The 26,269-nt window shown below is 51.2% G+C and overlaps 4 protein-coding genes and 1 pseudogene across 4 annotated transcripts; 3 read left to right on the forward strand and 2 right to left on the reverse strand.

Annotated features, from left to right (window-relative positions):
• Positions 1-187, reverse strand: part of LOC136964994 (protein sidekick-1-like) — a 7,495-nt pseudogene extending 7,308 nt beyond the window's left edge.
• A 635-nt stretch (positions 188-822) lies between these two features.
• On the forward strand, positions 823-13,540 carry parn (poly(A)-specific ribonuclease (deadenylation nuclease)). The gene is made up of 29 exons (XM_067259063.1): positions 823-1,098; positions 1,206-1,520; positions 2,303-2,560; positions 3,107-4,520; positions 5,012-5,089; positions 5,216-5,295; positions 5,432-5,499; positions 5,650-5,731; positions 5,818-5,878; positions 6,128-6,287; positions 6,410-6,472; positions 6,609-6,647; positions 6,737-6,779; positions 6,881-6,961; positions 7,041-7,097; positions 7,222-7,299; positions 7,762-7,805; positions 7,905-7,947; positions 8,067-8,142; positions 8,347-8,457; positions 8,527-8,596; positions 8,688-8,743; positions 8,824-8,910; positions 8,986-9,060; positions 11,125-11,290; positions 11,377-11,474; positions 11,568-11,634; positions 11,702-11,865; positions 12,907-13,540. Exons 4-29 carry the CDS (start codon positions 4,502-4,504, stop codon positions 12,948-12,950), a joined length of 2,010 nt encoding a protein of 669 aa, XP_067115164.1. The 5' UTR covers positions 823-1,098; positions 1,206-1,520; positions 2,303-2,560; positions 3,107-4,501; the 3' UTR covers positions 12,951-13,540.
• A 303-nt stretch (positions 13,541-13,843) lies between these two features.
• LOC136965061 (RNA exonuclease 5-like) lies at positions 13,844-18,430 on the reverse strand. The gene is made up of 16 exons (XM_067259055.1): positions 18,081-18,430; positions 17,853-17,979; positions 17,641-17,743; positions 17,354-17,461; positions 17,141-17,229; positions 16,945-17,060; positions 16,715-16,853; positions 16,489-16,583; positions 16,230-16,332; positions 16,063-16,151; positions 15,783-15,891; positions 15,512-15,607; positions 15,275-15,409; positions 15,052-15,144; positions 14,566-14,956; positions 13,844-14,346 (listed from the first exon to the last, which is right to left on the reverse strand). Exons 1-16 carry the CDS (start codon positions 18,326-18,328, stop codon positions 13,988-13,990), a joined length of 2,400 nt encoding a protein of 799 aa, XP_067115156.1. The 5' UTR covers positions 18,329-18,430; the 3' UTR covers positions 13,844-13,987.
• A 235-nt stretch (positions 18,431-18,665) lies between these two features.
• Positions 18,666-23,325, forward strand: eri2 (ERI1 exoribonuclease family member 2). Its single transcript, XM_067258970.1, has 10 exons — positions 18,666-18,688; positions 18,842-18,906; positions 19,218-19,298; positions 19,940-20,067; positions 20,207-20,363; positions 20,485-20,585; positions 20,825-20,906; positions 21,163-21,255; positions 21,947-22,188; positions 22,882-23,325. Exons 1-10 carry the CDS (start codon positions 18,666-18,668, stop codon positions 23,278-23,280), a joined length of 1,371 nt encoding a protein of 456 aa, XP_067115071.1. The 3' UTR covers positions 23,281-23,325.
• A 337-nt stretch (positions 23,326-23,662) lies between these two features.
• Positions 23,663-26,044, forward strand: thumpd1 (THUMP domain containing 1). Its single transcript, XM_067259100.1, has 5 exons — positions 23,663-24,101; positions 24,457-24,631; positions 24,750-24,835; positions 25,012-25,174; positions 25,628-26,044. The coding sequence occupies exons 1-5, from the start codon at positions 23,898-23,900 to the stop codon at positions 25,948-25,950; spliced, it is 951 nt and encodes a 316-aa protein (XP_067115201.1). The 5' UTR covers positions 23,663-23,897; the 3' UTR covers positions 25,951-26,044.
• Positions 26,045-26,269: the final 225 nt, after the last annotated feature.

The raw sequence follows: 26,269 nt of genomic DNA on the forward strand, positions 1-26,269 counted from the left end.
AAGTAACGGGATGGTGGGAAGCAACGAACAATACCCGGAAGAGGCGTGCGTGCGTTTCCATAGTGATTATAAGCGGGCTGGTCAGCAACAATGTTGGGAGTCAGACTTGCAGGTTTCGGTCTTGATAAAGTGTACGCGCAGAGACGGGTATTGTTTTCATGAAAGGTTGTGTAGTCTCATGGCTCATGATGCAGTGCAGGGGCAGGGATCATGATGCAGTGCAGGGGCAGGATCATGATGCAGTGCAGGGGCAGGGATCATGATGGGGGGGTAATATAGTCATATTGGGACAAGTCTAAGCTGGTGTTCTAACTGTCTAACATCCCCTACCTCTCTCCTCTATCTCCTCTATCTCTCACATGTCTGTTCTCTCTCCTACCTCTCTTCCTCTTCCTCAATATCATTCCCTCACCCCCCTTTTCACTCCCTCTCACCCCCCTTTTCACTCCCTCTCACCCCCCCTTTCACTCCCTCTCACCCACCCCCCCCTTTTCACTCCCTCTCACCCCCCCGTTCACCTCCCTCTCACCCCCCCTTTCACTCCCTCTCACCCCCCCCCTTTTCACTCCCTCACCCCCCCTTTTCACTCCCTCTCACCCCCCCGTTCACTCCCTCTCACCCCCCCGTTCACTCCCTCTCACCCCCCCTTTCACTCCTCTCACCCCCCCCTTTTCATTCCCTCTCACCCCCCTTTTCACTCCCTCTCGCCCCCCCCTTTTCATTCCCTCTCACCCCCCCCCCCTTTTCACTCCCTCTCACCCCCTTCACTCCCTCTCACCCCACCTTTCACTCCCTCTCACCCCCCCTCTCACTCCAGATCCAGCCTGTGCAGGCTGATGCAGATCAGCCCCTCCAGGCTGGTGGTGAGGTACGGAGACCCAGCCTCGGCCCCACTGCACCATCACCCAGGACCCCAGAGAACCACACCTGTTCAGCTGGGATACTTCTATAGGCGACGTGCGGATCGATGGGCCCAGAAACAATACCTTGCTGGTGGACAGGGTTGACCAGTGGGACACGGACCTCTGTGTTACAGCACCTTCCTCATGAAGAGCGAGGAGTTACAGTGTAAAACACGGCTGAACATGACTGTGTACCGTGAGTTCACACACACACTCAATCTGGGGTTTTAGTGAGTGTAGTGTCATTTTCATAGATTTGTTAGTTAGACGATGTCTAGCGTGTGTGTGTGTGTGTGTCCACAGAGCCTCCAGACAGCATCCAGCTGCTAGCAGATGTGAAAGGAGACATGGTTGAGGGTAGAGAGTACACGGTTAACTGCATTGTAGAGAACGTTGCTCCCATCCAGAAGCTCAAGGTACGGTTCTACAGAGGAGACACCCTGCTGGGCACCCAGGTGCATCCTGAAACCACTGAGCTCAAGCCACAGAGCGCATCCTTCCGTCTGAACGTGACGGCCAAGGATGAGGGACGATGGCTCGGAGGTGTGGTGTGAGGCCAGCCTGGACTGGAGAACACGCCCGTGAACAAGTCTGCACGAGTCAGGACCAGTGTGCTCTGTGAGTCTGCTCACACACACACAGTCACACACTATCAGATTCACATGCACACAATCAGATGTAAAGTACATACACAAGATCACACACACACACTCTCTACAGTTTACTTGTGGTTTGTTATATCACACTCCGAGTGTTTTCGTCCACTAACATCCTCACCCCTCTTTCCTCCTCCTCTCACCCCTCTCTCCTCCTTCTCTCACACCTCTCTCCCTCCGTCTCTCACCCCTCTCTCCTCCTCTCTCTCCTCCCCCTCTCACTCTTCCTCCTCTCACCCCTCTCTCCTCCTCCTCTCACTCCTCCTCTCACCCCTCTCTCCTCCTTCTCTCTCCTCCTCTCTCCTCCTCTCACTCCTCCTTTCCTCCTCCTCTCACCCCTCTCTCCTCTCCTCCTCTCACCCCTCCCTCTCTCCTCCTCCTCTCACCCCTCTCTCCTCCTTCTCTCACCCCTCTCTCCTCCTTCTCTCTCCTCCCCCTCTCACTCCTCCTCCTCTCACCCCTCTCTCCTCCTCCTCTCACTCCTCTCTCCTCCTCTCACCCCTCTCTCCTCCTTCTCTCTCCTCCTCTCTCCTCCTCTCACTCCTCCTTTCCTCCTCCTCTCACCCCTCTCTCCTCTCCTCCTCTCACCCCTCCCTCTCTCCTCCTCCTCTCACCCCTCCCTCTCTCCTCCTCTCACCCCTCTCTCCTCCTCTCACTCCTCTCTTCTCCTCCTCTCACCCCTCTCTCCTCCTTCTCTCTCCTCCTCCCCCCCCTCCCTCTCTCCTCCTCCTCTCACCCCTCCAGACCACCCCAGAATACAGACCACGCATCCAGATTTAAAACAGCCAGTCAGCATCACTGAAGGAGACACTCTGGAACTCAACTGCAAGGCGCGAGCTAACCCCGCCCCCTCCTACTCCTGGACATTCCCCCAAGCTCTCGTCCACACCAACGACACAGAGGTCCTCATCCTTCCTCACGTGAAGCACACAGGAAATTACACGTGTAAAGTCTGGAACAGCCAAGGGACTGATGCCATAACGTACCTGGTGGAGGTCAAAGGTGCAGGAGGATGAGTATGGCTCAATGATCAAATATCGTACAGTGACAGTAAAATATCTGTTATATAAGGAATATAATATGAAGGTTGAATAAATAAAAAATAAGGCAAGAGATCTGATGGTAGTTATGGGTATAGCTCAGTGGTAGAGTATTTAACTTCAGATCAATGAATTAAATGAATTCATTTTTATTATTTAATAACAAGAATATTTGAGAAGTGTTTGAATACAGCTGGAAAACAAATACATTGAAAATGTATTAACGTAGCATTCACTTGAAAATAGTTCCAAATGCTTTGAGGAATAATACTGTATTTCCTCTCCCCCTCTCCTCTCCCCCTCTTCTCTCCCAACTCTCTCCTCTCCCCCTCTTCTCTCCCAACTCTCTCCTCTCTTCTCCCCCTCTCCTCTTCTCTCCCAACTCTCCTCTCTCCCAACTCTCTCCCCCTTCTCCTCTCCTCTCCCCCTCTCTTCTCCTCCTCTCCTCCTCTCTCCCAACTCTCTCTCCTCCTCTCCTTGTCCTCTCCCTCTTCTCTCCTTTCCACAGTGGACTGGCTCCCCATCATTGCAGGGCTGGTGGGGGCGGTGATATTGGTTGTCATAGTAATTGGATGTTTCATATTCAAGGCCCATTACAATCAGACCAGGACCGGACGCTATGACTTAAGGAACATCTTCCAATCACTGAAGGGTGCCAGCAATCATGTGGCCCTGTCCAATGGCTCTCTTCTGTAGGGCGGGGCTTAGGGAGGTTGACTGGAAAACTTTTTGGTTGTTTTAGCCAATCTCTTTTGTAGGGCGGGTCTTAGGAGAGTCCATAGACAAACCTACTGGTGATGATGGTAAATGCTGCTGTAAGTTAACAAAATATAGTGTAAATAAATCAATGGCTAAAGATATTTAGGCAAGACACTGGACAAGATACAGTATTTGAGGTGTTGTAAACCTACAGATTTGCCTCCACAAACTTTCTTGTTGCTATGTTGTTTGTTGCTGTCATGTTGCTAAAGATGTCCAACATGTGTTTAAGGTGTGCTTGAATGTCAATGTAGACCATAGGCTACTGCTGAGGACTGAGTACAGGAACAGCACAATAACATGGTTATGTTTCTATGGTGACCACAGGAATGTCAGGAATATGAGTGACTGTTTCAATGTGAGACAATTTGTCCATATTTTATTTGACTTTCAGTCATGTAATGTCAAATCAATTTGCATTGTAGATCTGAACATGAAAAGTAACAAATCTTTTTAAAAAGGTTTTCAAGACTGCCATTCACTAACCATAGTAACCATGACAGAAAGATAACTTGATAGCAAGCTAATATTTTTTGAGCGTTTCTAAAAAGGTTTCTAGACTAAAATGTTAACAGTATTCTGAATATGTGAAGTTAAAAAATACCAACTATTCATTTCAACACTTATCATCAACAGTTATCATAGGTCACATGAGTTTAATCTGCACACGTTATAAGTAAATCACTGACGCTCAGCATACTGTGACTGAGTTTTAACCAACGGTTTTGTGTGAGTGAGTTGGTAGACATTTTATGTGTTATGTTTTTCCAGCCCACCGTTAATAAAAACTATTGTGAGGGAAGGCCGTCTGCCGTGTGTCTTGCCCCCTCTAGAGTCAAAAGTAGAAAATCGAGACAACGCCACCGAAGTTAAATCGATTGAATACATTTAGCTGCCGTTAAACACCGTTGAGCTTGTGTAACGATGGTCAAACACTCAAACGATGGACAGACGAAAACATTCTTTAGCTCTGGAAGTTGTATGTGGGAGACTGAGTGGAAGACAAAAAACGGCGTTAGATAAAGGAAATGTTATTATGATTTAACGCAGAACGTCATAACACCGGAAGTACTCAAGCTGGAAAGGTTAAAAGGGACTTCTTTTAGCCGTCTCCCGTTAGCTTCAGTTTACATATGCTGCAAGTATGGAGGTGACACGGAAAAGTAAGTCGTTATTATGCATTTCTCACCCTCACACTGAAAAGCCACACCAGAAAGATTCCCTTAAATCAACACGACTTAAATGTCGTTGTTTTTTACCATTATTCTGCCAGCCAAAATTACCCTTTTGAATGCGGGGCTAGCTTGCTAGTTAGCTTGACCGGCAGTGTACTTGCTGGAATTCAGTGTTGTAGAAATGCCAGGCACCAAAAGCTAACATGGCACTAAAAGCTAGGCTAACATTTACAAATAAATCAATGTCGAGTTTTATGTTCGTTGTGAGTTTGTATGTTAATATTAATGAACAAAGTGTACATTTCGTTGGTGACTATTCACACGCCAGAACAGCGTTATATGAACACCTTTTTCTCCAGAAGTCCGTTGCAATTGACAGCGCTAACCGGAGCTAATGCTAGCTAGCTGCTACATGTTTAGTGCCAGCTAGCATTACAAATGAAAGCTGTAATGACAGTTATGACGTTTCTTTATTTCAGATTTTAAAGACAGTTTAAGCACTGTAAACAGCGCCATAGAGGAAGCGGATTTTCTAGCCATTGATGGGGAATTTTCAGGTACAGTAGGCGTTGCAGCGGCGTACTATACAGCCGAAGCTGGTTAACGTGCTTACGAACGTAACCGTGGCATCGGATGCATGGGCATGGTAGCTTCTTTTTTCCCAAACGGTTTTATGTTTGCAGGTATAAGTGACGGCCCTAACGTTAGCGCGCTCACGAACGGGCTGGACACGCCAGAAGAACGCTATACCAAGCTCAAGAAGGTAAGGATGCTAGTTGTCATAACTACAGCGACTATACGAGCCATAGACACAAGCCCCCAAAACGTACACATACGAAATATGACATTATAATACGACACACTGGAAAATCATCGAAATGGAATTCTCTGTCTCTCAGCATTCCATGGAGTTTCTCCTCTTCCAGTTTGGACTGTGCACGTTCAAGTATGACCAAGCAGAATCTAAGTGAGTCTAGACAGACATGAATAAGCCATGGAACAGCAAACTCTGAGATACACACACACACACACACACACACACACACACACACACACACACACACACACACACACACACAGAGAGGTCCCCACTAACCCTCTGCTTGTGTTTTCACAGGTATGTCATCAAGTCTTTTAACTTTTACGTATTTCCAAAGCCATTCAACAGAACGTCACCTGACATCAAGTTCATATGCCAAGTGAGTTCACGTTTGTCGCTAAGCATGAGGATGGTGATAGTGGTGTTGATGATGATGATGATGATGATGATGGTTCATTGTTTCAGAGCTCCAGCATAGACTTCTTAGCCAGTCAGGGGTTTGACTTCAACAAGGTCTTCCGTAATGGTGAGAGAGCTATGAGACACACACACACACCACACTACCTAATATGTTATGCTTAATTCAATACTGCATAAGTCTAGCCAATATGACTGTCTGACCCCTATATTTTACATTGGTCTATTAGATACTGATTATGAATATTGTTTACATAAAATAGGTTATATTATTATATTTTTTGGAAATCCAGAACATTTCTTTGCAAATAACTTCTGTGCTGTTGATAAACTTGACCTGACCCTCTGGTTGCCATAGGGATCCCCTACCTGAACCAGGAAGAAGAAGCACAGCTGAGGGAGCAGGTTGAGGAGAGGCGGAGCCAGTCCAATGGGGCCACGCCCTCTTACATATCCCCTTCCTCCAAGGGCCCTGCCCACGTCCCCGATGAGCACAAAGACTTCATCAACCGCGTGGTGTGAGTTCTCCTAGCAACCTCGTCACTGTAGCAACCCCCCAGCTCTCACCCCTGACCCCAGCTCTCACCCCTGACCCCAGCTCTCACCCCTGACCCCTCTCTGACCCCTGACCTCTCTGCAGGGAGAAAGTTGAGGCTCTTCTCAGCAACTCAGACAAGACTGTGGATCTGGAGCCTTGTACTGGGTAATCATGTCTCTGCTGGTAAACCCTCTCATGCTCTCTCTCTCTTGTCTTGTCTCTGTCTCTCTCTGTCTGTCTCTCTGTCTCACACACACACATAATCCCTGGTCTTCTGAGCACTGTCTCCCCCTCCCTCCAGGTTTCAGAGGAAGCTGATCTACCAGACGCTCAATTGGAAGTGAGTAGTTGTGGTGGTGGTGTAATCTTGGTAAACAAGCCTGGTTAGTTGACAGTAAACGGAAAGGACTTACTGTGTTCACCTCTCAGGTTCCCTAAGGGCCTGCACGTGGAAACCGTGGAAACGGAGAAGGTAGCAGTGGATGTTGATGCATGACACATGCGCGCACACACACACCATGACATGCATACACAGACCCTAAAGGTATATATATTGTGCGTGTGTGTGTGTAGAAGGAGCGCTACATCCAGATCAGCAAGGCTGATGAAGAGGAAAGGAGGAGGAGGCAGCAACAGAGACACGAGAGGGAGCAGGTGTGTGTGTGTGTGTACACGTTTGACCCGTCCACAGTGGAAGCTGGCTTCTAACGTGTGTGTGTGTGTGTGTGTGTAGGAAGAGCTGAATGATGCTGTGGGTTTCTCCAGGGTCATTCACTTCATCTCCAGATCAGTAAGTCTCAAACCATGTCTCCTTAAAGTCTAACTAAACTGCCAAACCTAAAGGGAAACATTCTAGTGTGTGGTGGTTGTGTGTGTGTACAGCGCTGATGTGCCCCCCCCCCCCCTCCCCCCAGGGAAAGCTGGTGGTTGGACACAACATGCTGCTGGATGTGATGCACACCATCCACCAGTTTTACTGCCCCCTGCCTGAGGTACGTGGAACTGCAGCGCTCTGCTCTGAAACTCAGCTCAGAGAACCGTCACAAGAACAGCAGTGTTTCCCCTATCATTTATATTAGGCCCCCCCCCCCCCCCCCCCCTGGAAGGTCAAGTAAAAAAATATATATATCGCCTGATCACAAAATAAGGCATTTCAGGTTACCTTTCCTATAAAACGGGTGTATAGCTTGCTCTTTTAGTAAACAAACTAAATGGCCTTGTTATTTATTATTTACACGACGGCATGTCGTTTCTGTCTCTACATGGTCGCGCCCCCCCCCCCCCCCCCCCCAAAGCTGTAAACCTAGGGCAAACACTGAACAGTCATGTTCCTCTGGGTGGCGTTGAGTCGTCATGGTGGCGTTGAGTCGTCATGGTGGCGTTGAGTCGTCATGGTGGCGTTGAGTCGTCATGGTGGCGTTGAGTCGTCATGGTTTTTGTCCATCTCCTTACAGGACCTGAGAGACTTCAAAGAGGTCACCACCTGTGTTCTCCCCAGGTACGTGCTGTGTGTTCCTTTAGGTACTGTTTCTTCCCCCCCCATACTGTGTGTGTGTGTGTGTACCTCAAGCTAACGTGTGTGTGTGTGTTCTACCAGGTTGTTAGACACCAAGCTCATGGCCTCCACTCATCCCTTCAAGGTAACTGACCTTTGAACCCTGACCCACCCCCACCGTACCACGTTCAGCAGTCTTCTACTCTGGTGGTTGTGTGTTAATACTGTGTGTTAATACTGTGTGTGTGTGTGTGTGTGTGTTAGGAACTCATCAGCAACACTTCTCTGGCTGAGCTGGAGAAACAGTTGAAAGAGAGCCCCTTCAAGTCCCCCAGAGTTGGTAAGAACATGGATCCAAACATGAAGGGTTAGGGTTACATGAATCCAAGGTTTCTGAGCTCCCAGGAGTTGCTGTGGACAGTTAGCCAGACCTGGTTCAAGTACAGGACAACTAAAGGCTTTCTGGTGGATGGAAGGATTACAAACATCTACTCATCTACGTAACCTTGTTAATTCCCTCATTTCCTTTGTTCCGTCCAATCAGAGACTGCGCCTGGTTTCCCTAGTTACGACACGTCTCAGGAGCAGCTGCATGAAGCGGGCTACGACGCCTACATCACTGGGCTCTGCTTCATCTCTATGGCCAACTACCTAGGTACACACCTACACACGCACACACCTACACACACACCCCTCTCGTGGCTGACCAGTCCTATCCCCCCAGGCACGTTCCTGACCCCCCCCAAGGCTCACATCGGCTCTCACTCCAAACTCATCGAACCCTTCTTCAACAAGTAAGACCCCTTCCTGCTCTTCCTCTTCCTGTTTGTCACCCCGTCATTCTCTCTCATTGAATCTCTCCTCTTTCTCTCCATCCGTATTCAGGTTATTCCTGATGAGGATAATAGATATTCCCTACCTCAACATCAGCGGACCAGACTGTGAGTATGTGTGCACACACACATGCACGCACACACACACTTTCACTTGCAGGATGGTGGTAATGCTCTCCTGTCTCCAGTGCAGCCTAAGAGGGATCATGTACTGTACGTCACCTTCCCTAAGGAGTGGAAGACCAGCGACCTCTATCAGCTCTTCAGTGCCTTCGGTGAGCCTGCCTGTCTGCCGACTTTCTGTCGCTCTCCCTCTGCTCAACCTAACCCTGGTGTTGTGTGTTGCCTAGGTAACATCCAGGTGTCATGGATAGATGACGTGTCGGCCTTCGTGTGTCTGAGTCAGACTGACCAGGTTCAGATAGGTGAGTCTCCTCTCACCCCCTCTCCTCTCGCCACCCTATCCTCTAGCCCTCTCTTCTCCTCTCGCCCTCTCTCCTCCTCTCGCCCCCTCTCCTCTCTCCTCCTCTCGCCCCCTCTCCTCTCTCCTCCTCTCGCCCTCTCGCCCCCCTCTCCTCTCGCCCCCTCTCCTCTCGCCCCCCTCTCCTCTCGCCCCCCTCTCCTCTCGCCCCCCTCTCCTCTCGCCCCCCTCTCCTCTCGCCCCCTCTCCTCTCGCCCCCTCTCCTCTCGCCCCCTCTCCTCTCGCCCCCTCTCCTCTCGCCCCCTCTCCTCTCGCCCCCTCTCCTCTCGCCCCCTCTCCTCTCGCCCCCTCTCCTCTCGCCCCCTCTCCTCTCGCCCCCTCTCCTCTCGCCCCCTCTCCTCTCGCCCCCTCTCCTCTCTCCTCCTCGCCCCCTCTCGACCCCTCTCTTCTCGACCCCTCTCCTCTCGACCCCTCTCTTCTCGACCCCTCTCTTCTCGACCCCTCTCTTCTCGACCCCTCTCTTCTCGACCCCTCTCTTCTCGACCCCTCTCTTCTCGACCCCTCTCTTCTCGACCCCTCTCTTCTCGACCCCTCTCTTCTCGACCCCTCTCTTCTCGACCCCTCTCTTCTCGACCCCTCTCTTCTCGACCCCTCTCTTCTCGACCCCTCTCTTCTCGACCCCTCTCTTCTCGACCCCTCTCTTCTCGACCCCTCTCTTCTCGACCCCTCTCTTCTCGACCCCTCTCTTCTCGACCCCTCTCTTCTCGACCCCTCTCTTCTCGACCCCTCTCTTCTCGACCCCTCTCTTCTCGACCCCTCTCTTCTCGACCCCTCTCTTCTCGACCCCTCTCCTCTCGACCCCTCTCTTCTCGACCCCTCTCCTCTCGACCCCTCTCGACCCCTCTCCTTCTCCTCTCGCCCCCTCTCTCCTCCTCTCCTCCTCTCCTCCTCTCGACCCCTCTCCTCCTCTCGACCCCTCTCTCCTCCTCTCGCCCCCTCTCCTCCTCTCGCCCCCTCTCTCTCCTCCTCTCGCCCCCTCTCCTCTCCTCCTCTCGACCCCTCTCCTCTCCTCCTCTCGCCCCCTCTCCTCTCCTCCTCTCCTCCTCTCGACTCCTCTCCTCTCGACCCCTCTCCTCTCCTCCTCTCGACCCCTCTCCTCTCCTCCTCTCGACCCCTCTCCTCTCCTCCTCTCGACCCCTCTCCTCTCCTCCTCTCGACCCCTCTCCTCTCCTCCTCTCGACCCCTCTCCTCTCCTCCTCTCGACCCCTCCTCTCCTCCTCTCGACCCCTCTCCTCTCCTCCTCTCGACCCCTCTCCTCCCCTCCTCTCGACCCCCTCCTCTCGACCCCTCTCCTCTCCTCCTCTCGACCCCTCTCCTCTCCTCCTCTCGACCCCTCTCCTCTCCTCCCCTCCTCTCGACCCCTCTCCTCTCCTCCTCTCGACCCCTCTCCTCCTCTCGACCCCTCTCTCCTCCTCTCGCCCCCTCTCCTCCTCTCGCCCCCTCTCTCTCCTCCTCTCGCCCCCTCTCCTCTCCTCCTCTCGACCCCTCTCCTCTCCTCCTCTCGCCCCCTCTCCTCTCCTCCTCTCGCCCCCTCTCCTCTCCTCCTCTCGACTCCTCTCCTCTCGACCCCTCTCCTCTCCTCCTCTCGACCCCTCTCCTCTCCTCCTCTCGACCCCTCTCCTCTCCTCCTCTCGACCCCTCTCCTCTCCTCCTCTCGACCCCTCCTCTCCTCCTCTCGACCCCTCTCCTCTCCTCCTCTCGACCCCTCTCCTCCCCTCCTCTCGACCCCCTCCTCTCGACCCCCTCCTCTCGACCCCCTCCTCTCGACCCCTCTCCTCTCCTCCTCTCGACCCCTCTCCTCTCCTCCTCTCGACCCCTCTCCTCTCCTCCTCTCGACCCCTCTCCTCTCCTCCTCTCGACCCCTCTCCTCCCCTCCTCTCGACCCCTCTCCTCTCCTCCCCTCCTCTCGACCCCTCTCCTCTCCTCCCCTCCTCTCGACCCCTCTCCTCTCCTCCTCTCGACCCCTCTCATCTTTCTCTGTGCCCCCTCCTCCTCTGTGCTCCTCCAGCCATGAACACCAGTCGCTATGCGGAGAGCTACCGTATCCAGACGTATGCAGAGTACGTCCAGGGGCGGCAGCAGGAGAGGCAGGCCCAGGGAGGAGGCTCCTCCTGGGGGGCGGACGCCTGGGTCCGGCCCTCCACTGCACCGTCCTACGGATACACACAGCACAAGTGAGGGCCGCATGCTCACGCCCACATACACCCCTACCTGTACTGTGTGTATTATCTCTTAACGTGTGTGTGTGTGTGTGTGGCAGGGCCCCAGGGAAGCGCAGCATCAGTCCGGTCCAGGAGGACGACACACACGACTGGAGCCTGTCCTCCTCACAGGGCAGCAAGAAGATCAGGACTGACGGTACACACACACACACACACATACACAGACACACACTCATACATACACACACTGCCCATATTTGAGTTTTGAAGTGTGTGTGTTCCTCTCCAGGTGTGTGTGTTCAGACGTACGCAGGCGTGGTGGACAGCAAGACGACAGAAGGCTGGCTTAATACCACGTAAGTACCGTACACACACACACGCACACGACTCTGTCCCAGGGTGATTGGGTGCTTCTGTCTACAGGTCGCCGGCTGATTTGTCGGGGACGAGTCCGACTCAGGAAGAGGAGAGTCCTGAGGCCTCTCAGCCAATCAGTGAGACAGGGGCGGTCGCCTGGCAACAGCAACCCCCTGCCAATCAGAAAAGGAAGGGTCGCAAGAACCAGAAGAAGACAGAAGACGAGACAGGTGTGTTCACATTCTACAGTTCTGTGAACCAGAATGTTCCTGTCAAGGCTGTGTGGAGTAGTACCTTACTGAGACTTCAGTTACAGCCCAGCATGCATGCAGCTGTTCTGCTGTGTTCTCAGTTACCAGGTGTTTGGTAGTGCTGAGTGTTCTGGATGGTTTTACAGGTGTTTGGTAGTGCTGAGTGTTCTGGATGGTTCTACAGGTGTTTGGTAGTGCTGAGTGTTCTGGATGGTTCTACAGGTGTTTGGTAGTGCTGAGTGCTCTGGATGGTTCTACAGGTGTTTGGTAGTGCTGAGTGTTCTGGATGGTTCTACAGGTGTTTGGTAGTGCTGAGTGTTCTGGATGGTTCTACAGGTGTTTGGTAGTGCTGAGTGCTCTGGATGGTTCTACAGGTGTTTGGTAGTGCTGAGTGCTCTGGATGGTTCTACAGGTGTTTGGTAGTGCTGAGTGCTCTGGATGGTTCTCCAGGTGTTTGGTAGTGCTGAGTGCTCTGGATGGTTCTACAGGTGTTTGGTAGTGCTGAGTGTTCTGGATGGTTCTACAGGTGTTTGGTAGTGCTGAGTGTTCTGGATGGTTCTACAGGTGTTTGGTAGTGCTGAGTGTTCTGGATGGTTCTACAGGTGTTTGGTAGTGCTGAGTGTTCTGGATGGTTCTACAGGTGTTTGGTAGTGCTGAGTGTTCTGGATGGTTCTACAGGTGTTTGGTAGTGCTGAGTGTTCTGGATGGTTCTCCAGGTGTTTGGTAGTGCTGAGTGTTCTGGATGGTTCTACAGGTGTTTGGTAGTGCTGAGTGTTCTGGATGGTTCTCCAGGTGTTTGGTAGTGCTGAGTGTTCTGGATGGTTCTACAGGTGTTTGGTAGTGCTGAGTGTTCTGGATGGTTCTCCAGGTGTTTGGTAGTGCTGAGTGTTCTGGATGGTTCTACAGGTGTTTGGTAGTGCTGAGTGTTCTGGATGGTTCTCCAGGTGTTTGGTAGTGCTGAGTGTTCTGGATGGTTCTACAGGTGTTTGGTAGTGCTGAGTGTTCTGGATGGTTCTACAGGTCCTGAAGTGGCTCCTCTGTACGACGTGCCCCAGGTCTGGTAGGAGGAGGGCCTGGGCACCACCCGCTCTGCTGATGGACCACGGGACACCCTGGATACCGTTCCCACGGCACTCGCTGGACCTGTGCAGCAGGGGGGCCATCCCATAATGAAGCCATGTGTAAATGACACCAACAGTCTCTCACCATCCTCCCAGACAACACATCACCAAGGCTTTTTAACCATCTGTGTGTGCGTGCGCGTGCGACCAGATGACAGCACTTAACTGGTCCTGTGGTTTACACGTTTTTGTATTTCAGTGTGAATATTTTTAATAGTCTTCGCCCACCTTCGCCCATCAATTCTTTTTTAAACGTGTTTATACCCTGGTGATCTGGTAGCTCGTCGTCCTCAACACATCATAAATGTTTATATTTATTCTTGGTGTAAACCCCAGGCACAACCAGTCTGATGTCCAACCCAGCTGTTTACTTGTTTATTTAGAAGTCTTATTTCGTTTTTTGTACGTTCCCTGTAAACTGTGTCAAAGAATGTTCCGGTGAAAAATTGTCATTTTTTGTATGACGCGGTGTAAAAGTGTCTAAAATAATATTTCCTTACATTGAAAGGAAAAATAAAAATGTTTCTTAGTAACTTTTGTTTCTTTGAGTTCCTGTCTTTCTCCCTCCTCCAGTCTTTTTCTAGCTCTGCCGTTTCTCCTCCTGTCTGTCTAGCTCTGCCGTTTCTCCTCCTGTCTACCTCTTCTTCTCTGTAGTGTGTAAAGCTTTTGACTGCAGTTCAAGAGGTTGCAGGTTTGAAACCCCCCTGTCACTTTAGATGAATGATGATGCTAAAGGTATTTCTTGTTTCTCGCCCCCTCCCTGTGAGGACCAGAAAGACGGCTTGATGTCATCTCAGCTTTTATTAAAGCAGACATGATCAGAAGGCACCAGCAGATAGTGGTCAGTCTGTTCCAGCACAGGTCTATTTTCTACAACACTTAAACATGGTTCTAGTTCTGTTACAACAATCATGTTCTAGAACCTTCCACACCATTGTTCTGTGGTCCAGAGTTGATGAGTTGGATCCCCAGTCTACATGCTAAACACACGCATGTTCAGGCAATTGGTTAGGGTGTGGAGGCGTAGCCTGTTTGACTTCCAGGAAGCAGAGTCCAGGGAGGTTGCCGTGGGGTCTGGTAACCCCGGGCAACAGTACGATGCTGAGGGTGTGGTCTGGGAGGGATTTGAACAGCTTCCGGACACGCCCGTCCAATTTCCTCATAGCGTGCTCCACTTCTTGGTCCTGGTTGCCGGGCGGGTAGCCAAGGGGGGTCGTCTCCATGGATACCCAGGAGGGCAGGTGGGGCGGGGTCAGGGCCAGGCAGGTGGATGACTTCCTGTCCCAGAGTTCCACAGGTGAGCTGAGGGCTGCCTTCACACTGCCACAACTCTGATACTCTGGAAAAACAATTTTCAACTTTTACACTGAATTTGATTAATTTAGCAAACACTTATCCTAGTACAGTAGGGGATAAGATGCGCATAGTATACTTTGCATAGTGCAAAGTATAATCACATCTACATGAGTCTGTTCCATCTCTCTGAGCAGTTTTATTGACATACAAATACAGACTCCAAACTGAATGACTAGGGTGGTCTTGGATTTATCAAACTCACTTATGAAAGCATGCCTTCTTCGTTTCCCAGAGGTCTTTGTGGGCATGATGATGCCTTCGATGGTTCCGAACCGCCCAAAGGCGTCTCTCAGATTGTGTCTCAGGTCGTTTTCACAGGGCTTTGAGGAGCTAGCATGTAGCTCATCTTCACAGGGCTCTGAGGAGCTAGCATGTCGCTCATCTCCGTTAGCGCCTAGCACATTGTGTTTGACTGGGTGCTCTGGACATTTGGCATGTAGCATATTTCCATTGACTTTTTCTGGGACCCGGGTGTGGTTAACGCTAGCCTTTAGCCCGGCGGCGTAGATGAGGTTAGCGTTGAGGGGGTCGTCACGCAGAGCGGCGAGGAAGACGTCCAGATCCAGCATGGATTCCTTGATGGGCCGCTGGACCTGAACAGAAAGGAAGGGAGGAATGAGAGGGAGAGAGAGACAGATGCAGGGAGGAAAGAGAGGGAGACAGATGCAGGGAGGAAAGAGAGACAAACCTTGCAGGGTGCTTCCTGTAGCAGGAGTCCGTTTAGCGTCTCCACGGCTAGCTGGGCTCCCTCCAGCAGCTCAAACTCCACCTCAGCATGCAGCTAGATGGCAGAGGTCACACTTAGGTCAGAGGTCACTGGCCACTCAGCCCCACACTGGAAACAGACTTCTATAACGTTTCTCAGAGTTCTACAGTGTTGTTCAGAGTTCTAGAGTGTTGTTCAGCCCTACCGTCTGGGTGTTCAGCATCCTGACGTTTCGGATGGTTCCACAGCTCCTGAACAGTTTCTTCACCTCCCTCTCTGTATAGGCTGGGGGCAGTGGCCCAGCAAACACCACACACATCTCTCTCAGACGCACACACACCTGACACACATGACAATCTCATCAGTATTCATACTAAAAAACATTTGGAATCACTGGAAAAAACATTGGAATCATCCATGTTAGTGTAGATATGTCCCCCACTGTGTGTTGAGAGAGCAGGAGTCTGGAGTCGGAGAACTGGACCACAGTGAGCGAGGGAGGGTCCTCCTCTATCCTCCTCCTGAATGACGACAGCACCTGGAGAGAAGGAAGGAGAGGGTAAAGGGATTGATGGAAAAAAGAGAAGGGTTGAAAGATGGTGAGAGAGTAGAGGGACAGAGAAGAGAAAAAATAGGATGGATGAAAAATCGGAACGAGAAGCTGTTGCCCTGGCAACCTAAAACAGTACAGGCCCCGCTCCTTGACCTCTCACCTCTTGGTCTGAGCTATGCCACTGCTGATTGGACAGCGCCAGGGGGATGTCAGCACGGTGCCCTATAAACACTGCTGATTGGCCAGATCTCTGCAGAACCTCAGAAAACCTGGGAGAAAGAGAGAGAGGGATGAAAAGAGAGGGAACGAGAGAGGGATGAAGCGAGGGAGAGAGAGAGGGATGAAGAGAGGGAGAGAGGAAGAGTTGTATGAAGGCCGTTGAGGCAGAGGTAGGACAGGAAGTAGAGCTTTTTGCAGGGGGACAGTTTAGGCAGTCGTACCTGTAGTCCTCTGTGTGTGTGTGTCTGACAGGAGACTCTGGCAAGCTCTGATTTTCTCCCCAAAGATCACCCACATGCTGCTGCACAACCTAGCAACACACAGCCTGCTTAAACAGTGTTGGGGTGTGTGTAGACCAAGTCTGTGCTCTGTCCGAGTGTGTGTGTACCTGTCTGGGTCCAGTGGTGATGAAGTACTGGGCCAGCTCCAGGGCAGCCTGGGCGTCCTCCCTGGGGTCATGACCTTTGACCTCCTCCGTCTGGATCTGCTTCCTGTGGGAGGGGCAACCGGGGGAGGGGGAGGAGTCACACACATGCTGCATCAAGAAATGGTAACAGTCATGAAAGTCTTGATATATAGATCAAAAGTGATATATATATATATATGAGTGTAAATGTGTGTTTAGGTGTGTGTGTAAGTGTACTCACTGCAGGACGGCCTCAGCCAGGACCTTCAGTTTGAACCTCTGTCCAAACTCCCTCTTGTAGAGCAGAGAGGTGTCAATCACATGAGGGTGGATGAGCTGGGAGGATAACAACATCAACAAAGATAAACAATAACAAACAACAACAACAAAGGTAAACAACGTCAACATTCCAGACCCCCCCCCCCCCCCCCCCAGAGGTTGTTTCCACAGTAACAGTCATCACACACCTTCAGAGCCCTCAGGTCGTTGTCGAGGGAGTGGCCAACCAAGACGGCGTCCCGCGGCAACAGTTCCTTGAGTTTTGATTGGACTTCCCTCAGGGTAGTGGTGATTGGCTGCAACATTGCCCGGGTAATACCTGAGAACCTATCAGAGAGGAAGGGCGGGATTTAACTGACACACACACACTCTCACATCATACATTAGCCCCCCCCAAAACACACACACACAGCATTACCTGGTGAGGTAGTTGAGGATGCGGTTCTCAGGTTTAACCAGCTGGTCCATCAAACAGCGCCCTCTACTGTCCACCAGAGACACGCGAGCCAGCTCATAACCCCTTTCTGTCACACACTGCACACACACACACGTCAATTATAGGTCAACATAATTGACTGAAAACGGAATGTGTGAGTGTGTGTGTGTCATCTCACCATCTCACAGTCCAGTCCGTAGAGAGGGCTGCTGTCTGTGATGATGTCATCACAGAGTGTACACACACAGTCCTCACTGCCTGGCATTCCTGAAACACACACATGGTAAGAGGGATGGTGTGTGTGTGTGTGTGTGCCTGGCATTCCTGAAACACACACATGGTAAGAGGGAGGGAGGTAGTGTGTGTGTGTGTGTGTGTGTGTGTGTGAGACCTTTCACAGGGAAGTGCTTCTTGATTCTCTCCTCCAGAGTCAGCGTGTAGGCTGTGAGGCCGCGTGTCGCTACCCCAAACCTCTGTATAACCGGGTGCCACCTCAGACCTGCAACACACACACACACAACAGTAATGATATAGATGTATTATTGAGGAGTGAGTTGACTAAACATAGTTACCTTCCTGTGACTAAACATAGTTACCTTCCTGTTATACAACATGTACACAGAACACACTAGATGGTTACCTGACAGGAATGCACAGCTGAGACACACACACACACACCTTCTAGTTCTCCATGGGAGACAACAGAACTCTCAGAACCAGGAACTAGACTGCCGAAGATGGAGCAGATGCTGCTGCCAGGCGATGGAGTGAAGCTGCATCTCTGAGGAATCACGACAGACACCGCGTTGTCATGACAACAGGACAAAACAATTAAAAACTTTACCGGGTCACAACTCCTCTGCGTGCCTGAGTACTGTTAACGTGCTTACCGTGCGGAATGCGCTCCGGAGGTGAGGGAACTGCAGATAGTGTGCGTAAAACAGGTCCCGAGTCATCCCCTCCAAAACCACCACGTTCACCCCCGCCAACCGGCTCTGTCCGCGCAACCGACACCAGCTGGAGAGAGGGAGGGAGGGAGAACCACAGATCATTGGAAGTTTTCATAACTGTCTAGCTACTAGTAACTTCTAATCAAACGGCATGTTTCTTCTGCCCACCTGGGTTGTTTGACTCTGACTGTTTTCCCTAATAAAGCGAAATGTAGCAGCTCCGTGAGCTCATTTAACGTGACCGGCTCTTGGATTCGGTCGAATGGGGCAGAGAGACGTGGTGGGCGCCGGGACCGGGAAAGACCCTCGGGTTGAGGCGCTCCGTTGCACCCGGTCTCTCTCGCTGGTCTCTTTGCGTTCTGTGCGTTCGGTGACGGATCCCTCTTTCGTTTGTGACAGACAGGAACGTCTTCCATGATCCCGTGAGTTTGAAGTACTTTTAAATGAAGTGCTGGTCAGTGTTACCCGTTAGTTGGAAACCCAGCAGCTAGAGTCACAATGCCACACAATACGCGCCATGCTTTCTTTCCGATCGATGTTTTCGCTCCTTCCGTATCCTGAGTCTGGCCTAACTCGCACAGGCCAGACGTCAACAGCAGAGCAATGGATGACACTGATTCAAACTCTGCCGCGAAGAAACGTTTTTGTGAAACAGTCGCCTTTAATTCGATTTTCTTAGCCTGTTATTTTTGTAATTTCGTGTTCTCAAAAACTATTTTCAACGAACTGGTGTTGCTGGTTGATTGAAGAGAAATGTCGACTAAGAAGTTAGCCAAGTAAGTTAGCTAATACATAGTCGACTCGATTTGTTTATGTTTGTTGGTTCTGTAGCTGATTTGAGGCAAGTTTTTCTATGAATACAGCTAGCTACCGTTGCAAACGAACCACCATGATCTTGGTGTTTTTTGTTTGTTTTTGTTTTCTAAAAGAGAATTAGGGTTGTTGAGGAAACGCAGCCAGTTATCGAACAGACGAGAGAAATCGCAACTATCAAGTAAGTTTGATTTGACCATATCCGACTTGTTTAGCTCTATTATTAACTCAGTTATTGAATTCAAAAGAGTATTTAGGACATGGGTACACACATACACAAAGGGGACATACCTACAAAGATCAATATCTAAAATATGAAGATAACATAATGCAAGACATATTAAGTTTAAATGGCATATTAATATAAGATTGGATCCAATTTACTCACGGCAATAGTACATCCTTCAATTTCTACCACAGCGCTGATGATGTAGGCTAATATTGTAAATCATTGATGTAAATCATTAATCTAATTTGTTGTAAATTATCTAGATCAAATCTACTCCTACCTGATCGTCATTGATTTTGAGTCCACATGCTGGCGAGAGAAAAAACACTATGGACAGGAGATCAGTAAGTATTGATCAGATTATTGATCAACATATTGATAGTTTAGGATGGAGTGTCTTTCATTCCTCCCCCCTCCTCCCCCCTCCTCCTCTCCCCCCTAGTTGAGTTTCCCGCGGTGCTGTTGAACACCTCCAAGGGTTGAGTTTCCCGCGGTGCTGTTGAACACTCCTCCTCTCCCCCCTAGTTGAGTTTCCCGCGGTGCTGTTGAACACTCCTCCTCTCCCCCCTAGTTGAGTTTCCCGCGGTGCTGTTGAACACTCCTCCTCTCCCCCCTAGTTGAGTTTCCCGCGGTGCTGTTGAACACTCCTCCTCTCCCCCCTAGTTGAGTTTCCCGCGGTGCTGTTGAACACTCCTCCTCTCCCCCCTAGTTGAGTTTCCCGCGGTGCTGTTGAACACTCCTCCTCTCCCCCCTAGTTGAGTTTCCCGCGGTGCTGTTGAACACTCCTCCTCTCCCCCCTAGTTGAGTTTCCCGCGGTGCTGTTGAACACTCCTCCTCTCCCCCCTAGTTGAGTTTCCCGCGGTGCTGTTGAACACTCCTCCTCTCCCCCCTAGTTGAGTTTCCCGCGGTGCTGTTGAACACTCCTCCTCTCCCCCCTAGTTGAGTTTCCCGCGGTGCTGTTGAACACTCCTCCTCTCCCCCCTAGTTGAGTTTCCCGCGGTGCTGTTGAACACCTCCACGGGTGAAGTGGAGGCAGAGTTCCACTCTTACGTCCAGCCACAGGAACACCCTGTACTGTCTGACTTCTGCACCGAGCTCACAGGCATCACACAGGTACACACACACACAGGTACACACACACACACACACACAGGTACACACACACACACACACAGACTGTCCCTCCCTGCAGGGTCAGGTGGAGTCAGGGGGTTAGGGTGTCTTAGTTATGCCTCTGTGTGCCGTCCTGCAGGCCCAGGTGGAGTCAGGCGTGCCCCTGCAGATATGCTTGTCTCGTTTCAGCCGCTGGTTGCAGACACAGCAGCTGCAGAGGGGTGTGGCCTTCTCCAGGCACCCCAGCGGAAGCCCCGCCCCCTCAAACAAACTCTGCTCCTTCGTCACATGGTCAGGTATGACGCACACTCATCGGTGGTCTTCCCTGTCTCCCTGTGTTGTGATTGGCTGTCGTGTCTTGATTCCCAGTGTTGTGATTGGCTGTGGTCTCTGAATCCCTGTGTTGTGATTGGCCAGACTGGGACCTGGGGGTGTGTCTGCAGTATGAGTGTAGGAGGAAGCAGCTTCACAAGCCAGACGTCCTAAACAGCTGGACAGACCTGAGGAGCACCTACAGGGTGACACACACACACGCTGTACACACACACACATGCTGTATACACACACACACTGTATACACACAGCTATAGAACGGGGGTTCTATAGCAGGAGAGTAAAGTGTGTACCTGTGTGCCTGTGTGTGTGTGCCTGTGTGTGCCTGTGTGTGTGTGCCTGTGTGTGTGTGTGTGTGCCTGTGTGTGTGCCTGTGTGTGTGCCTGTGTGTGTGTGTGTGTGCCTGTGTGTGTGTGTGATGCAGCTCTTCTACAGCAGGAAGCCTAAAGGTCTGAATGGAGCGCTGCAAGACCTGGGCATCCAGTTCTCGGGACGACAACACTCAGGTACACACACACACTCGTACACATTACACACACACTCTACCTCCAGAGTGTATCCTGTATCCTGTGTGTGTATAATGTGTGTGTGTGTATAATGTGTGTGTGTGTGTATAATGTGTGTGTGTGTGTGTGTATAATGTGTGTGTGTGTATAATGTGTGTGTGTGTGTATAATGTGTGTGTGTGTATAATGTGTGTGTGTGTGTGTGTGTGTGTGTAATGTGTGTGTGTGTATAATGTGTGTGTGTGTGCGTGTCCAGGTCTGGATGATGCTCGGAACACAGCCGGGCTGGCCTGGAGGATGATGAAGGATGGTTGTGTGATGAAGATCACCAGAGGCCCTGAGAGGGTGAGTGGACCCTTGACCTCCTCCCTCCTCCCCCCTCCTCTCCCGTAGCCTCTCCTACTCCCCCCAGCCCTGCTCCCCAAAAGCCCCTGCAGGTGACCCCCCCCCTTTTATAAACTCTTGATCAATAATCCGTTAAATTGTTCTACTGAAACTTAATATATATTATACTGAGTATAATTATTTTCAAAAACTGTGCCTGATAGCTGAGATATGGTTACTTTACACTGTGCCTGATAGCTGAGATATGGTTACTTTACACTGTGTCTGGTAGCTGAGATATGGTTACTTTACACTGTGTCTGGTAGCTGAGATGTGGTTACTTTACACTGTGTCTGGTAGCTGAGATGTTACTTTACACTGTGTCTGCTAGCTGAGATGTTACTTTACACTGTGTCTGCTAGCTGAGATGTTACTTTACACTGTGACTACAGACCGTTCCTTGACTCTTCTAATAAATAAAATGTCTAAAGTTTATTTTGATTTGACTCCCTCACAGGCACCACTAAAGACCAAACCCTTATTTACAAACACATCAGTGAACACGACCATCCACAACAACAAGGACACAGACCAAGGTTCCTCAGACCGAGGTTCCTCAGACCGAGGTTCCTCAGACATAGGTTCCTCATCACCCTGCCTAGAACCACAACCCAGCCATCTCCAACCCTCTGAGAACCGCTCCGCTCCCTGCCCAGTGCGGAACCCCCAACGGAACACTAGAACCTCTGAACCGCTTCAGAACCTGCTGTCGCCCCTGATGACGGTACTGACCTGCCTGAATAGCCCGCTGTGTGGAGGAAGGATAGGAACCGTCAACAATAACAGCTTCAGCAGTCTGGTTCTGGTGTCCACTACCATGGACCACATTTCCCATAACACCCGGCTGGAGCTGACCCCTGACCCGGAAGCAGTGGTGGGCTTGGAGGAGGAAGTCCCGGTACTCCTGGAATCGGAATGGTGTGGTTCCTATGACGATGTGGTGTTGGAGGAGGGGGGGGAGGAAACCAACACAGCTACACACTCACACACACCTAGAAACACACACACAGCCACATGCACAACCAGACACATATCTAGCAACACACACACACTTAACAACACACACAAACCAGACCATCCTTCCTTCATTGTCTACAGGGACCCACCCCATCTCTCTACTTCCTCCTCTCGTCCTCCCTCCATCCCCTCCTCCAGGCTCTCCTCCTCCACCTCCTCTCATTCCTCCTCCATCCCCTCGTCCTCCTCTTGTCCTCCCTCTCACCTCCCTGCCCCTCTCTCCTCCTCCACCTCCTCTCATCCCTCCTCCATCCCCTCGTCCTCCTCTCGTCCTCCCTCTCACCTCCCTGCCCCTCTCTCCTCCTCCACCTCCTCTCATCCCTCCTCCATCCCCTCGTCCTCCTCTCGTCCTCCCTCTCACCTCCCTGCCCCTCTCTCCTCCTCCACCTCCTCTCATCCCTCCTCCATCCCCTCGTCCTCCTCTCGTCCTCCCTCTCACCTCCCTGCCCCTCTCTCCTCCTCCACCTCCTCTCATCCCTCCTCCATCCCCTCGTCCTCCTCTCTTCCTCCCTCTCACCTCCCTGCCCCTCTCTCCTCCTCCACCTCCTCTCATCCCTCCTCCATCCCCTCGTCCTCCTCTCGTCCTCCCTCTCACCTCCCTGCTCCTCCCTCTTCCTCCAGGCTCTACTCCTCCGTCCTCTCCTCCTCCTCTCGTCCTCCCTCCCTCCTTTCCTCCCTCAACATCTCCTTCCCCCCGTCGTCGAGGGGCGTGGCTAGGATCACGTCTCCCTTGTGTGCGTGCGGGCGGAGAGCGAAGCGCCAGACGGTTGCCAACGGCGGCCCCAATCACGGGCAAGTGTTCTACTGCTGCCCCGCCCCCAGGACCTTCGGCACGGCGACCGGTGGGACCAGGAAGAGGGCAGGGTGCGGGTTCTTCAGGTGGGAGTCGGCCATCATCAACGCTACAGCCCCATCGCCGAGGGCAACCCCGTTGTCTAGGGCGACTGCATGGAAATCCTCTGTTCGTTTTTAGCCTCCCTCCTCTTCCTCACTGAGGAAGATCTGCTGAGACATGCTGAGGAAGGGCCGGCTATTGCAGCTTAATTCTATGAATTATGATTCATGAGTCAATATACATGAATGATGTATGAGCTGAAGGGTTTGGTATTGTATAGTATTTGTAAAATGATTTAATTGGGAAAACTTTTGAAATAGCTGCTTGTATGATGAAGACTCACAGATTAATTTATTTGCTGTAACAAATGTACACGTGTCTGTAATAAAGTATTCAACGTATTTCTTTCCACAACGCAGTATACGGAAATGGCTTTATCGATTCGCAATTTGGGCCCGGTGATGCTTGTCCCTCTCCAAACTCCGTAGCGGGGCAGAATCAGACACATTTGGCGCAGAGGTAGCACAGCATGAATGAATAGATCGCGGTAGCACACCAGTAGCCCTCTAACTTTGGTTGTAACTTTAAAAAGAGCAATCTTTGGGCAGGAGATTCTAATCTGCGTTTTTTTGTAAACTGCATAAAACTAAAGCGTGTAGTTTACGTTTCGAAGCTAGCTACCTAGCCGCTTATCTGCAGTCTCGTCAAACGTTTGTTGACAGTCACGTTTCCCGTTTTAAACGTTGCCTTCAAATATGTCAGAGGCACAGGACTCCAAGAAACGCAACAAGAAGCGGTACGGCGGGGGTCAACGGAGCAAACGGTACAAGGGTTCCCGGGAGCTCGAGGTGGGCATGCAGGGCATTCTCATCACGTGCAACATGAACGAGAGAAAGTGTACAGCGGAAGCTTTCAATCTACTCAACGAGTACGCCGACAAACTGTACGGACCGGAGAATGTAAGAAAACCGAACTTAACCAAAACCAACACGCAGCACTCTACTATATTTAGCTTTCGCTCTCACACACACACACACTAGTCTCAACTATCAGTATCCTGCCGAGTTGCTATCAGTCACACACGTGTCAAAATTGTGTCCCGTGGTGAATGGATGGTGTTACTGTCATTCAGTGGATGATTTAATCCAAAGCGACGTACAGAAGGGATTTGAACCTGTAACCTCTTGATTTGCAGTTAAGTGCTGTAACCATGTGGTTGTAAACAAACGAATGAATACACACACGTTCCTATTCCTCTCTGTGTGTGTGTCTGTGTGTGTGTGTGTGTGTGTGTGGGGGGGGGGGGGGGGGCAGGGAGGAGAGGAGAGTGGGAGTGAGGCAGAGGAGGGTGAGGAGGAAGATGATGCAGAGGCGGCACTGAAGAAGGAGGTGTCCCAGCTACGCTGCTCCTCCCAGAAACACCAGCTCAGGTTCCGGGCGCTGGACAGCGGAGCCAACAACGTCATCTTCATCAGGACCACCAACCTGGGTGAGGAAGAGGATAAGGAGGGTGGTTCCACTGTGCATGATGAGGATTTTTGCTCTAATGCTTTCTTTTTTATTCCCTCTTTCCTCTCTGTTTCTCTCTTGGTGTGTGTGTTCTCCAGAACCAGACAAGTTGGTGCATCACATCCTGTCTGACCTCCACACCTCCAAGAAGAAGAAGAGCCGGGTCATCCTGCGCATGCTGCCGGTAGGACTTCCTGCTTCCTGTCTCATGGTTTGACGCTTCCGATTTACTTTCTGGTTTGACCTCGGGAAAGTGCAGAATACATGTATTATATCTCCCTCATTATCAAGATCAAGCTGTGTTTGGAGGTTAGGGTGTGAACCCAGGTGTAGTTTAACCCTGTGTGTGTGTGTGTCCAGGTGAGTGGGACCTGCAGGGCCTACCAGGAGGACATGGACCAGTACCTGGGTACATTCCTGGAGCCTTGGTTCAAAGCCCCCAGCTGCAGCTCCTACCAGATCGCCTTCAAGGCTCGCAACAGCAGCCACAACAAGAGGGACGACGTCATCAAGGCCCTGGCAGGTACACATGACCACAGCCTGACCACAACCACAGCATGACCACAGCCTGACCACAACCACAGCATGACCACAGCCTGACCACAACCACAGCATGACCACAGCCTGACCACAACCACAGCATGACCACAGCCTGACCACAACCACAGCATGACCACAGCCTGACCACAACCACTGCATGACCACAGCCTGACCACAACCACAGCATGACCACAGCCTGACCACAACCACAGCATGACCACAGCCTGACCACAACCACAGCATGACCACAGCCTGACCACAACCACAGCATGACCACAGCCTGACCACAACCACAGCATGACCACAACCACAGCATGACCACAACCACAGCATGACCACAGCCTGACCACAACCACAGCATGACCACAGCCTGACCACAACCCCAGCATGACCACAGCCTGACCATGTACTGAGGTGTGTGTGTGTGTGTCCTCAGGTCTGGTCGGTAAGATGAACCCTAAGAACAAAGTTGACCTAACCAACCCAGAGCTGACCATCATCGTGGAGGTCATCAAGAGTGTGTGCTGTGTCAGCGTGGTGCGCCACTACACGCTCTTCAGGAAGTACAACCTGCAGGAAGTTGTCAAGGATGACACGTCCAAACAGGAAGAGACCGGCGCCAACCAGGAAGTTACTGGTACCAAGCAGGAAGTGGAACCAGAAGAGGTCGCCACCAACCAGGAAGAGAAGGAGAAGCAGGAAGTGAGAGAGACTAGGGATTGTGAGGAGAAGAAGAAGGAGGAGAAGGAGGTCCTGTAACAGCACAACTAGAGAGAGAAGGAGAGAATGTGTGAATGAATGAGTAGCTTGTTGGTGCACTGCTGTCCTCCCAGTGTGTGTGCACCTGTGCTGACCAGTTGTGTGTGTGTGTGTGTGTGTGTGTGTGTGTGTGTGTGTGTGTGTGTGTTGTGATCTCCAACCGTAGTGTTATTGATGATGACTTGATGCACCATCGGACGTTTTAAAATCCGCTTCTCTCCGCAACAACCCTGTCCTCTCCTCTTCTGATCATCTAAACCTCCCCCCCTTTCATCTGCTCTCTCCATCTTGTTTTGACTTTTTTATTAAATGGGAGTGT

The sequence above is a fragment of the Osmerus mordax genome, chromosome 21 (assembly GCF_038355195.1).
Source record: "Osmerus mordax isolate fOsmMor3 chromosome 21, fOsmMor3.pri, whole genome shotgun sequence".
In the NCBI taxonomy this organism is placed as follows: Eukaryota; Metazoa; Chordata; class Actinopteri; order Osmeriformes; family Osmeridae; genus Osmerus; species Osmerus mordax.